At 41.3% G+C, this 14,329-nt stretch overlaps 1 protein-coding gene across 1 annotated transcript in view; it reads right to left on the reverse strand.

The window, feature by feature from the left end:
- Positions 1–764: 764 nt before the first annotated feature.
- igdcc3 (immunoglobulin superfamily, DCC subclass, member 3) overlaps positions 765–14,329 on the reverse strand; it is a 65,160-nt gene continuing 51,595 nt past the window's right edge. Inside the window, exons 8-14 of the mRNA XM_085355379.1 lie at positions 8,258–8,505; positions 4,067–4,231; positions 3,607–3,795; positions 3,292–3,396; positions 1,371–1,506; positions 1,012–1,222; positions 765–890 (exon numbers count right to left, since the gene is read on the reverse strand). Coding sequence (XP_085211505.1) covers positions 765–890; positions 1,012–1,222; positions 1,371–1,506; positions 3,292–3,396; positions 3,607–3,795; positions 4,067–4,231; positions 8,258–8,505 — 1,180 coding nt within the window. The remainder of the gene's footprint in view (positions 891–1,011; positions 1,223–1,370; positions 1,507–3,291; positions 3,397–3,606; positions 3,796–4,066; positions 4,232–8,257; positions 8,506–14,329) is intronic.

Here is a 14,329-nt window from a genome sequence, read left to right on the forward strand (position 1 = left end):
TTTTACTTCGACAAGCAGGAGAAGAGAGATGATTCTTGACATCTGAGGTAGAGCGGCACCTGATTTTGTCACTTCCAAACCAATTCCTCTGCATGTAAAGTAACTGTGAGCTCAGGGGAAGGTAAAGTCCCTAAAAGCTTCCCACTACACATTCATTCCGGCTGAGGTAGGTTTCTTTCTTTTCTTTCTATCGCAAGGTTCACGCAGCCAAGTCTAACGCCTGCATGAAGGCCGAAAACTCATAAAAAAAAAAATTCGAAATCACTGAAACAAAGTCCTGAGGCAGAATATATCGAATCCCTGGAAGAAGGCTGAGATCTTCTGTGAACAAGAAGGTGGAATCATTGGTAGGTGAGAGTAGGCAGCAGGAGTCTTTGACATCCACAGAAAAGTAGAGATAAGACCAATAACTTATAACTGCTTTGACATATAAGTGATAAAGATATAGTGTATATATTTATATATATATACATATATTTATAAACTTAAAAATAAAACCATTGTATAACAAGGACATTCTGGGGCCTCTGTCTTAGGTGCTGCCCAACACCAGCAAATTAACCAAAGACCAAAACAAAAACTAAAAATTCATCGGGCTTCAGATATACAGTCCTAGATCCTCCAGAACTCCTTTATAAAAGAAAAAAGTCTTTGCACAAAAGGAATGACGACTTTGAAAAAACAACAACAATCTGTCAACCTGAGTGAGAGAAAAGTCTGCGTGGACACTGGACAGTGTCGTGTGAATTGGCCTTCATACATTATTAGCCTTGGTCCTGCTGAGCTGCTCCTGCTACAGGAGTCTCTCGGAATTGGGTTTCCCTCTCCACGGCAAACTCATCCAGCGGTATCGTAGACAGCTGGGTGTTATTCAGCATGTAGGAATCAGACTGAAAACACGTGCAAACAATCAGACTGAGTATATTTCATTTAGTTTCAGCTTAGATAGAATATACTTTTTTTCCTTTAATTAACATAGCTTTCCTCACTCTTTTCACTCTGAGGACCTACCATGCACATTTCTCTTGTGTTCGGCTGCATGAAAAGGCTCTCGAGCTCATTGCTGTCAACCGCTTTCTTCCTCGCCGCGCTGCCATTGACCTCCATCTCTCTTCTGGCAGCCCCGTTAAGCCCAGAGGCTCCCTGGGAAGACGAAGAAGAGTCCACAGCAGCGCCATTCCCTGCCTGGGGGGTGGCCTGAACTGCCTTACACATCATTAATCTGGGGATTACACGAACATGCACACATTAAACGTTTGCCTGATTCTATACACACGATAGAAATAGACCCTTTAACAGCAACTATTGGCAAGTTATTTCACTGGCACCATTAACTGCCGCATGAATGTGCACGTCGTGCTAGTTCTGACCTGCCACGGTAGCTGAAGACGAGGAAAAGCACGCAGAAGATGATGCAGGTAATGCCGATGTGAATGCCGATTATGATGCCCGTGGTGGATGTTTTGCCCTGCTCATCTTTCACACAGTCGCACGGGCCGTCCAACACTGAGGAGATATTGCACACAACACGGTCACATCACAGCTGGGTGAGCTTGGACTGTTTATGTGGCATGAAGGTCAACTTGACTGATACAAAAGATGCTATGTGAGACTAATCTACTTTCATGCTCCGTATTGATGTGGGCAGTGTGTAGCGGTGTGAAAATATTTCCATATTTGGTGGGTCACTGCAGCGGTATAAGGGGTAGTGGCAACAAGTAAAGACATCTCTTCTGTGAGATCGATATACGGTCATATTTAGCTCAAATCCACACTGTACTCCAACCACGTTTAGCCCTTATTTTGAGTGATGATTCTTGTGATTTATTGGGTTTTTCGAGCTGTCATCTCAGCTAAACCATGCCTCAAGTCCTGGACCAGTCTGATAAAGATTAAACTTGGAATCCAAGTAACAGAGAAACAACTTTGTGGAGGATGGCTTTGGTGATGTACACCCACAGCATGCTAGATGATGCAAGATTTGCTTGGCCTTCACTACACTTCCCCAGACTGCTCGTAGAATCTTGCAGCCCACACTGGGCAGACCTTTTGTGTTAAAGGTCCACTTCTTCCAAGATAAAGTGGAACGATAGAAATGCAGCAGCAATACTTGAAAAAAAAAACCAGCGAATCATTTTTAGTGAGGATGAAGTGAGTCAGGTATGTCAGCTCATATGCGCCATACTGAGGATCAGAGGGCAGAAATCATTTGATGAGCCTGTGTAGGCCAAAGTCTACACTTTCAGACAGATACGAGATTGGGAGAAAGAGAAAGAGGCGAGAGCCCCAGTAAAGATACTCTTTTTATAGCAAGATCAAAGGAAGGCGTGATATAACTGTATTTCTCTTTATCTTTGTAGTACATTAGTCTCTTGTATTCAAAAAGCACACCTCGAGAGATCCAAATTGCAGGATTGGCCAGGACTTTTCAATTTTCTACATTAATATTGGGCAAACACTTTTTCTAAATAAATATACTAGACAAACAGACCCTCTGTGATCTAGTTTTTCTCGCTGGCATCACTGAAAGATTAAATCCTGTAGTTCAAAATGCATTAACTCAAAATGCAGATCCAATAAAGAAAACATTTAAGTTTTTCAGAGACACTTCGCTTCTCTCAAATGACCTTTAACCATTTATTTCCACTCCGACAGTTCATTCTGGGATTCAGATCATGAGTCCTGGTTTTGGATTTGTCTTATTTGCTGACCCATCTTGGAATGACACGCCATTCATTACTTTTTTCTTACATTTCCAGGCAAACATTTATTTTTCTTGAAATATTTTTCATCCTACCTAAATACCGTCAGAAAGACTTATCACATCAGGCTCACAAAATCAATCAATATAAAAAGGATTAAACCCGTGGACACGTAGTCTATGATATATAGAGATGATGCATATGGGAAGCCTCTCCACCTCTGGAAATAGACATTGGTGAGATAATCAGATGACCTGTGGGACAGCGCCATCTCACTAATCCATACATCATCATGTGCATGATGATAATATTTGATTTATTTTTTAATTCACATCATAGTATTTGATTCAAACTTCAGTTTTGTTTTTCCAATGAAACAATAAATGCATTTCTATTATTCTCAGTTTATTATTTTCCTTTTTGTTACGTGTATTGTTATAATCTTTTTTCTCCACTGTCTGTCTTCCTGAGATTTTTTTGTCCTTGGACAACGTGATATGGAAATGTGGGCAGACTGTACATTTCCATATATCCACATTTCAAGATGACTGTATTTTAAATGATGGAAAAATGATAAAGAAAAATTCACCTGATTTGGCCACTGCCTCCCGAAGTGAAGCAAATCGTATGGTGGCATTCCCGTCTCCATGCTGGTTGTGAGCAATCAACTTTATCTCATAGACCAGTGAGGAGTCTGAACAAAAGGAAACAAAGAAAGCAATCAAAACTAAGCACCACGAGCTGTTAGTGACACATATTTTTAGCTCTTGGCAAAAACAACTATGTAAACCCACTAAAGTGCATTAACAAACCATTCTGCATCACAGGCCCGCTCATCAGCGCTTACGACGCGTGACGCTAATTACCAATAAAAGCAATGATACAGTCAGCTGTCATGTCTCACCCAGATGAGTGATGTTGTACTGGGTGACGTTGCGAGGGAAGGCGATGGGCCCAGTGAACAGTGGTGTGTGCGCTCTCCTGTAATACAGTCTGAAGCCCTGAGGCTGGCCCATCTTGGAGGAAGACTCCCATGTTGCTTGTACAACACTACCGTTCACCACCTTTGTGTAGAGGGAAGGAGGAGCTGGCACTGCAACACAAAACAAAATGTAAGCCAAAGTAGTTAAACAACTATCAGAAATTTGATCAGGTGTGGGAAAAATAAAATGTGAGCAATAATATTTTTACTTTTTTCCTCAGGATGAACAAGCTCTAAAATATAAAGCAATGAGAGCAGCCCAATTTGTCTTATGTTTTATGGATGTTCTGCAATAATTAAGGTGAAATCGTGTGTTTTACCTGTGCTACAAATCTTGTGGGAGTCTTGATATTTCTAAATTTTTTTTTTTCCGCCAACTCACCCTCTCCGTGAGTGCTCTCTGTGACACTGTCCGAGGGTTTGCTGGCCCCATGGGATGTGTAGGCCTTCACATAGAAGGTATAATTGGTGGAGGGCTCCAGGTCCCGGATGATCTGCTGCAGCGTGACCTTACTGACAGCCTCCTCGTATTCCATCTCCGCCGGGTCTGAAGGAAGAAGGGTGGAGGGAGAAGAGGGGGAATAAAAGAAAGGAGGAGCCAAATTTTGAAACGATTTGTAAGAAAAATAGGAAAGACATAATTGGGAAAAGGAAGAAAAATGGAAAATAATATGTTTCTATTAGCACTTGTGCTTACTGCCCACTTCAGTGGGTTTTATCAAAGCATTTACAGTATTTAATAGCTAATTTAGTATTGCTCTGGGCCTCAGGGTGAATTGCAGGGGCGGCATAAGAAGATGGAGGGAGGAATCGGGAGAGTTGTTCAGGATGGGTTAAAGCATTTTATTGCTTTTAATTCAGCAATTCATCCAACCATAACCACTATCTACATCTAGCCCTCAATCCATTGGGCCATGCCACGCTGGAGAGGAAATTACAGGAAATACTATTAGTCGTCTCCCAGGTCCCTTAATGATCAGTTAATAGATCAACTGAGGGGAACATCAGCAGGTGCTACAATGGTCTCCCCATAAAAACAAGTAAAAACATACATAGTTAATTGTACCATACCCACAAGGTAAAGAAAATAAATAAATGACACATGCATTTATCAAGTAGGCATGTAGGGACTTTTCTAGACACCAACTGACAGCGGAGAACCAATGTAAACATCCAAAACAGTTGGGGATCAGAGATCAGTCAGTCTGTAACCCCCTAACACAGAGTGTTAAGTTGATTCTGTTCATCTGGACGTAGCATTTTCAATAGGAGACACTTTTCATCATCCAAGTGACTTCTTCAGTGCAGGTTTCCCCACCTTATAAACAGTACATGTGCATAACAGCCGACACTGGCACCATTTGAGGCAAAGTCGGTTTCATGACCTTTAATAAGTAAATTGTCATGATTATTGACCAATGACCATGGTGAACCTACAATGTTCCTACAATGGTGGATTCTGAGTTGGTCTTTCCCTTCTCACGTAAATGGCATCCTGGACTCAAAGCTCAAACTAGCCTTCCTCTCTGTCCCGGATGTGTACATCACAAATAAAATGCAGATATAGCAAATATGCTATAAATTAAAACTCATATATGGAAATTTTTTGTGAGAAGGTTTAATAAACACTCCGGCACTTATTTCATGGTTCAGGCTTTAAAGGGCTAATCTACAATTTTGCAAAGTTGATTTCTCCCTGGAGGTTTGAGGTCACGTTGTTGAATTTTGCAAACAGTTTGATTCAAGGTGTGTGTTGGTTGCATCTTGTGAGAAAGGAAAACTGAAAATCACCACAAAAACAAATTATCCTTAAATATTATGAAGCTGACATGTGAAAACAGCTTCTTGTTGTTTTTTGATTTCTTTCCTTTCTGTAGACCTTGGATCCACCTCTTTGTTTATCTTTAAACAAAAGTATGTGTCAAGGTAATTCAGTGTAAAATACTAAAACATGAATTTTCCATAGGCACCATATCACCTTGGTCGTTGTTTCTTGTTTCTCATTTAATATTGACGCGATAACTCTTCCAAAGTCTGACACACCAAACTACACATGAGATTTGACATCCCTCATACTCTACTACTAGAAACCTGCGCTTACCACTAATGAAGGGTTTTACCTTACCAATAATTTGTATGACTGTTACAACGATGGCTGCTAGTTTGAAGTGGCGTGATAAATAAATGAAATAAACTGAAGTAAAGCATTAGCCTGAAGTGATGTGTGCGTGCGTGTGTGTGCTTACAAATCGCTTTTGTGCCTCAGGACTAGAGCTGGGCGATATGAGATTTTTTCATATCACGATATGTTTTTTTCATTTCAGTCGATAACGATATCTATCACGATATAAGCCAAATAACTATATTTGTAAGATTTAAATGTGCCGTTGCTCACAAGTAAAATGTGAAATAATCAGCAGCTTGTTTTGATTTAAATATTTATTTCTCATAATAAGTTCAACAGGGTAGATGTACTTAAGGAACATGAGACTTTTCCAGATAAATAAAGGCAAATATTGCAAACTACACAAAAGGCAGCCGCTAAAGCGTTTAAGTTTCAAAATAGAACAAACAAAACAGACTAAATTGTCAATTCCACTTAGAAACAAAATATTAATTCTAAAAATAAATCTTAGTTTGTTTTACAGAAGAAGAGACAAAACTGACTAACTTTTGTCAATATCAAATAAACTGAGAACTAAAAGGAAATTCTCAATCTCTCCTTGTTGTATAGCTGAGCTTTTCAAACAGTTTTAACAGTTACTTTAGTCTGACAAAAGCCGAATGACGAATTAGCGCTTCCAGTCAGAGACTGAGGCTACGTCCACACGTACACGGGTATTTTTGAAAACGGAGATTTTCCGTTTTCGTTTTAAAAAATAATCCCGTCCACACATAAAGGCAGAAATGAAGGAAAACGCTGCTATGAACATGCCAAAGCAGCAGGTGGCGCTAGATTCCTAACCGTGCAGAAATGTTGGCCAATCAGAAGTCTAGAAGCCTCGGTGGGAAAAAGTAAACAAAGCTGGGGCATAGAAGCAGAACCGAGTCGTATGTGTGGAGGGACAGTAACTGTGTGTATATGTAAGCATTTAAACACTGCAGAGAGTAGAATTAACAGTAACAGTATTGTAGAAATTCATTTCACCGAAACAATAACGTGGCGCACAGTGTGACGCATGCACCAGTTTATTGTATTTCCAGACTTGCTTTCGGCACAATTTACAGTGCACGCTACTCTGTTTTTTGTCAGACTTGAAATAGCCGAAATACCTTCACACTACGGAACTTCTATGGCTCTTCCGTTCGACAATCTCTCCGGCATTGGAACCATCATCTGTTTTCTCTTCGGTCACGCTCGGTTGATTTTTCTAGTCGGCACACTCATTTCCTCCATTACGCGCTGGCTCCATTACCCGCTGGCTGCTTCCCAAACAAACACACGTGCGGCTTGGCACTTGTGCTGTACGTAACAAGTCACGCGACGTGACGCTGCGGCTGTGATTGGTTCGGCTCTGCGCTACTTAATTTGGATTGGCTGACCTTTTTTTTTTTTTTTTTTTTTTTAAAGAGGACAAGAACGGCGAGGTCTATCGCGATAGCTTAATTTCTCTATCGAGTAAAAGTTATATCGCGATACATATCGTTATCGTTCTATCGCCCAGCTCTACTCAGGACCATCTTTGCCTGTGTCAGTGCCGTTCCTCATCATTTCATTACTGTAGCAGCTTATTTACATAATTGAATTATAATGAAAGTGTGGCAGCGTTCTCTTGTTTGCTGCCATTTGTAGTTATGCGAATGAATTTAGCCGCATCCATTCCTAATTCTTCAGTGAAAATGTCATGGGGCTCCTCAAACACTTATTTACTTTCAGAGCTGATTTATTCCACGTTAAGAGGCCTGTGTTTTTTCTGCCTCCTCTCATCTCACCTGGCATGCCTTTTGACACTGACATCATGTCACACTTGTTTTAATATTCATAGATTTAAATTTCTCTACAAACAGTTGGTCTGGTCACAGTATACTCAATGATGGGTTTTAGTGTGCTCTGTAATGTCTGTCCTCTTACCATTGCTGGTATGGATTCCAAAATAAAAAATAAAAAATAAAGTGTGCGTATGTATGTACATATATGTACTTGTGTGTGTAGATATATATGTATGTATATGTATGTGTGTCTGTTACTTGTAGTTATTACTGCCTGTTACCTGTGGTAATGCAATTTATAATTTATATATTCTGTATTCAGTTATGAAGGCTCTAATTGTTGGTTGCGAGCTGCCGCTTAGATGCTTGTATCTGCCCGGGGCTGTTGATGGGTCTGTATGCAATGATGGGCGTAGCTGCGGGAAGTTTATTGTTTTTTTTTGTTGATGAGTGAGTATAGGGGTGGGATTTAATAAGTTTTCTTCGTCCCACTCCTTTTTCAGGCAAGTTTTGTTTTTTGTTTTGTGTATTTTATGTTCAATATAGGTATTTGTTGTGCCTGAAAATGAATAAATAAATGAAATGAAATGAAATGAACTAAAGCTTTGCTTTAAACTGTATCTGGATCTTCAAGAAGCCCCACCTGAGGTCCGGCGGATGTGGAGCACATAACCGATGATGTCCTGAGTGTTTTTATCAGGTTCCCTCCAGGACACCTGTATGGTGGTGGGGGAGAGGGCCTCTGCTTCCACGTGGGTGGGAACGCCAGGCAGTCCATCAGCCCAGAGCACCGTGAGGCGGGCACTGGCCTGCGTAGAGCCCGCGCTGTTCTCAGCGATGCATTGGTAGATAGCCTCGTCATTCTGACTGATGCCATATATTGTCAGTGTGCTGTGGAAGCAGCAGAGGAGAGAAGCAGGAAGCAGAGAGTGTGGGAAAGAAGAAAGGAAACAAGGAAGTTTAGTTTCTCTGGTGCAAATGTGGAACATAAGATTCTTACTATTGCTTTACTAGCAGTGCAATAGCTGCACCTCGTGTTTGAGCAGGTGAATTCGCTGCCTTAAATTCTAACTATGAGGAATTTAGGTGCCTTCTTTAGCCTTTAAACCTATCACGTTGATTCAGTGCCAGTGATAGCAGTAATGCTTCTTACAAACTGTAAGAAAGAAACTGTTCTGTATTATGTGACTCACATATTTGAAGTTTAGATGAAATGCTACAAAAACTGTTAAAATCTGGGGAAAGTAACTGCCCATGTTGGCTTAAAAAAACAAAAAAAAAAACAGGAGTTGCAAACATTTTTAAGTTTAGATTTTGAAATTTTCTGCTCACAGCGTCAACAACATATCCTCTTTAATTATAGCATCGGGGGCAGACCCATGGGGTGGCCATGGCAACCAGACTATAAAGTCTGACCTCCACACAAGACCAGTGGTAATGACTGGTTTTCTCCTTGGAACTTTCTGTTTACAGAACTGTTTCTCTACAGCTACTTTTCCTTCATGTACTCATTTAAACAGTGAACTTTTTAAAATTGTAAATATCTTATGAGCTTTACAGTATCAGCAACGGTTCACAATTAAAAAGGAAAAAAATGTAAATCGTGTATATTAAATAAGAGCGAGTGTTAACAAAGAAAACCCCAAAATACAAAAACTGTTTTTCCTGTAGCGTTTTACCTCATCTCTATGCAAGAAATGAGCTCAACCTCCCCACCATTATAAAAATTGTCTTGCTCCAACACTGTGTAGTATTCTCTGTACTGCTGTCCAAACATTACTACTTATTTTCACAATTTTAATTTTCAAAACCAACTTTTGACAGTTTACACACATAAATTGCAAGAATAACGTTGGAACATTTTTTTTTAAAGTTGTCATTACACAAGTGTAGCACACCGTAATGTCTTTGTCCAAGAGAGCTGGTAGATTAAAGAGTGCTTAAGCTGCTAGCTGAAAACATCAGCCATCTATACAGTAACATGCATCTCTGATGGGCAATGTCTAGACAAGTCCTTCTAGGCTCCAGCGCACCTCGAGACTGAAGTCTTTATATGTCATAAACTAAAAAGTAGTGTTTTTAAATAAAGTCTCAAGAGGTATTCATGCTTGAATAAATCCACTTAATGTAGTATATCTTTCTCCTGGTAAGGACCACACAGAACAAAAGATGACTGCGACATAAAGTCAAGAGCACGAGTTACTGTGTTCAGCTGGGTGAGAGAAAAAGTGATTTGTGGCACAGACAGCAGGCAGCAGCAGTAAGAACAGAAGGTCCTCAATCATGCGGAGCACATACTAGATTCATCATGAACTGAATCTCCCATGGCAGTAGATAAATTTATATCAGTGCTTCAAAAAAATCAAATTTGCCCACATCGGTATAAACTGTGACATTTCCATACACACATGTGAACTCTACCTATGGACACACACAAACACGCACACACTTTTCTATCAAACCTCTGACACGCTGCTCTTTGTCCTCATTTTTCTCTACTTCTATCGCTTCCCTCCTACCTGGGTTGTCCTCAGTTATAGAATAAATATAGGGGAGCACTGTGTGTGTGTGCATGTGTTTACCTTATGTATGTACATGTGTAGGTTGTGTAGGTGTTTTTAGACAAGAATACATAATCCACTTTTCACATTCTGCCTGTCTTCAAGCAAAAGAAATAAATAGTAAAACATTTAACATACTACGGAAATGAGGCACTGCAGTGTAAAGCATTTCTTCATGTCATTGTGGCTCAAGAGTTGGGCGTTCGCCTTGTAATCGGAAGGTTGCCGGTTCGAGCCCCGGCTTGGATAGTCTCGGTCGTTGTGTCCTTGGGCAAGACACTTCACCCGTTGCCTACTGGTGGTGGTCAGAGGGCCCGGTGGCGCCAGTGTCCGGCAGCCTCGCCTCTGTCAGTGTGCCCCAGGGTGGCTGTGGCTACAATGTAGCTTACCATCACCAGTGTGTGAATGTGTGCGTGAATGGGTGGATGACTGGATATGTAAAGCGCTTTGGGGTCCTTAGGGACTAGAAAAGCGCTATATAAATACAGGCCATTTACCATTGTTATGTCAAGGCCATTTCTGCTGTATTTAAAGTATAATATATGCCGAACAAAACATGAATATGAAATGGACTGAGCTATACCTTGAAGATGGTGCACCCCTTGGTCATATTATTTCTCGAGTTCAGAAGCATTTGCCAGATAAAGGGAAGTAAACTGTCGGGTTTGTGGCTCTCACGCTGTGTTTTAACTTTAAGCGAGGAAACTGAATGCAAACTGCAATATCCCGCTACTCCAGTTTGTATGAGTTGGTACAGCAGAATGTGACTTTTCTTTGATGAACAGGAAGCATTATATTAAATAAACTTTCCTCACAATGCTGCTATGAGGAAAAGAAATCAAAATATAGATGGGCTATTAGAAAGTAATGAGTCAATCTTGAACTATCCCTCTTCTCTTTATATTTTGCAGGAAAAATGGGAAATAGATGTAGTGATTTAACAGTTCTAACAACTCTATATATTTTTATGTGATCACCTTTATTATTCAATGAACTCGCTTAGGCAAGCTTTCCTGTAACTTATTGGTTGGTCTTTAGGAATAACTCCTGACATTCAAAGTTTCAAATTTCATCACTCCATCAGACCTCATCCATTTGCTTCTGCTTATCCTTTTTTAGGGTCGCGGGGGGCGCTGGAGCCTATCCCAGTTGACATAGGGCGAGAGGCAGGGTAGACCCTGGACAGGTCGCCAGTCTGTGGCAGGGCTAACACACAGAGACAAACAACCATTCACTCCCACATTCACACGTATGGGCAATTTAGACTGATCAATTAACCTATCCCCACTAACTGCATGTCTTTTGCCTGTGGGAGGAAGCTGGAGTACCCGGGGAGAACCCTGGCAAACACAGGGAGAACATGGAAACTCCACACAGAAAGATGGTGGATGGATTCCTGATGGTGGAATTTAGGCCCTTCTTGCTGTGCGGCAACACTGCTAACCACCATGCCACCGTCCTGCCACGGTGCTGCCATCACACCTATTGCCACTAATTTTCTGTCCAGTTCTTGTGTAATTTGGCAAAACTCAGCCTTTTATTCCTGTTTCCCTTCCTTAAGAATGGCTTCTTGACAGCCAGCACTAGATGGATCAACTGAAGAGCCAGATGCATCTGTTAGGTCCTGTGTCAGGTCTTTGCTGCTTATTCAGATACCCTTCATCAGTTTTTTAGGCCACTTCTTCTTTTGTTTTCCACTTGTCTGGTTTTATCAGATTTTTAAAGGACATGCTGCACACCACGTCTGACAAACTGTGTTACTGTTCACAATTTTCATAGAGTCGCATAGATGGGAACAAATTATGTGTTTTGTGACAGGCTCGTCCTGTGCTTTGTGCTTTAAGATAGAATTTGTTTTGGTTGTTATGTGTAGACACAACGCAGGTTCATCCTTTGAGTAAGGTGCCCTTTTTAGGGTGACTTATGGTTTAGGGGTCAGTGTTAAATGGCTTAACAAACAACAAGAAATTCCTCTAAAAATTGTATAAGGAATGGACTGAAAACGAGTGAAATAGCAGGTATTGTCCAAAGACCCCGGTAACATTACAGGGAGTGCAGAATTATTAGGCAAATGAGTATTTTGTCCACATCATCCTCTTCATGCATGTTGTCTTACTCCAAGCTGTATAGGCTCGAAAGCCTACTACCAATTAAGCATATTAGGTGATGTGCATCTCTGTAATGAGAAGGGGTGTGGTCTAATGACATCAACACCCTATATCAGGTGTGCATAATTATAAGGCAACGTCCTTTCCTTTGGCAAAATGGGTCAAAAGAAGGACTTGACGGGCTCAGAAAAGTCAAAAACAGTGAGATATCTTGCAGAGGGATGCAGCAGTCTCAAAATTGCAAAGCTTCTGAAGCGTGATCATCGAACAATCAAGCGTTTCATTCAAAATAGTCAACAGGGTCGCAAGAAGCGTGTGGAAAAACCAAGGCGCCAAATAACTGCCCATGAACTGAGAAAAGTCAAGCGTGCAGCTGCCAAGATGCCACTTGCCACCAGTTTGGCCATATTTCAGAGCTGCAACATCACTGGAGTGCCCAAAAGCACAAGGTGTGCAATACTCAGACACATGGCCAAGGTAAGAAAGGCTGAAAGACGACCACCACTGAACAAGACACACAAGCTGAAACGTCAAGACTGGGCCAAGAAATATCTCAAGACTGGTTTTTCTAAGGTTTTATGGACTGATGAAATGAGAGTGAGTCTTGATGGGCCAGATGGATGGGCCCGTGGCTGGATTGGTAAAGGGCAGAGAGCTCCAGTCCGACTCAGACGCCAGCAAGGTGGAGGTGGAGTACTGGTTTGGGCTGGTATCATCAAAGATGAGCTTGTGGGGTTGAGGATGGAGTCAAGCTCAACTCCCAGTCCTACTGCCAGTTTCTGGAAGACACCTTCTTCAAGCAGTGGTACAGGAAGAAGTCTGCATCCTTCAAGAAAAACATGATTTTCATGCAGGACAATGCTCCATCACACGCGTCCAAGTACTCCACAGCGTGGCTGGCAAGAAAGGGTATAAAAGAAGAAAAACTAATGACATGGCCACCTTGTTCACCTGATCTGAACCCCATTGAGAACCTGTGGTCCATCATCAAATGTGAGATTTACAAGGAGGGAAAACAGTACACCTCTCTGAACAGTGTCTGGGAGGCTGTGGTTGCTGCTGCACGCAATGTTGATGGTGAACAGATCAAAACACTGACAGAATCCATGGATGGCAGGCTTTTGAGTGTCCTTGCAAAGAAAGGTGGCTATATTGGTCGCTGATTTGTTTTTGTTTTATTTTTGAATGTCAGAAATGTATATTTGTGAATGTGGAGATGTTATATTGGTGTCACTGGTAAAAATAAATAATTGAAATGGGTATATATTTGTTTTTTGTTAAGTTGCCTAATAATTATGCACAGTAATAGTCACCTGCACACACAGATATCCCCCTAAAATAGCTAAAACTAAAAACAAACTAAAAACTACTTCCAAAAACATTCAGCTTTGATATTAATGAGTTTTTTGGGTTCATTGAGAACATGGTTGTTGTTCAATAATAACATTATTCCTCAAAAATACAACTTGCCTAATAATTCTGCACTCCCTATATTACTAAGAATTTTACACAGTACTGCAGGTATCCTCCTAGATTGGTGAAAGGGAACATGAGCAAAGTGGCATTTCAGTTCTCAGCAACACTGACATCACGCCAGCCTCAGTGCGTTTCATGCAGATGGATTTTTAAGGTCAGGCGAGCCTCTTCTGGGTCAGCAGGTAGGACAAAGAACTGAATTATTCCATTTCCTTTTCAAAATTGAAGTGTTGTTACTGGAGATTTCTAATCTGGGTCAGAGAAAGCCGCGAGATGGAAGAGTCATTATTCGCTCCAGGCTGCCAGGTGGACTCAATCTGTATAATTATCAGGTCAAAGAGGTGTTCTGCATTGCAGCCTCTCTGAGCCAATCTCACCTCTGACCCCTGAGGTGGCAGCAGTCACCAGCCCTCAGCTCGCTACTCAACCATCACGTTTCTGACAGCCTTTCATATCAGCGATGGATGGAGTGTTTGCAGACAAGCAGCCTGACCAGACGCAGCAAAGAGGCCCCCAGGGATGCCCTACTCAATGCCACCGCGGCCGGATGCGCCCCATGAGTGTGAGAAC

Source organism: Diplotaxodon limnothrissa, linkage group LG1 (assembly GCF_057381915.1).
Source record: "Diplotaxodon limnothrissa isolate DT_005_m linkage group LG1, D_limnothrissa_male_GT1.1, whole genome shotgun sequence".
Lineage (NCBI taxonomy): Eukaryota > Metazoa > Chordata > Actinopteri > Cichliformes > Cichlidae > Diplotaxodon > Diplotaxodon limnothrissa.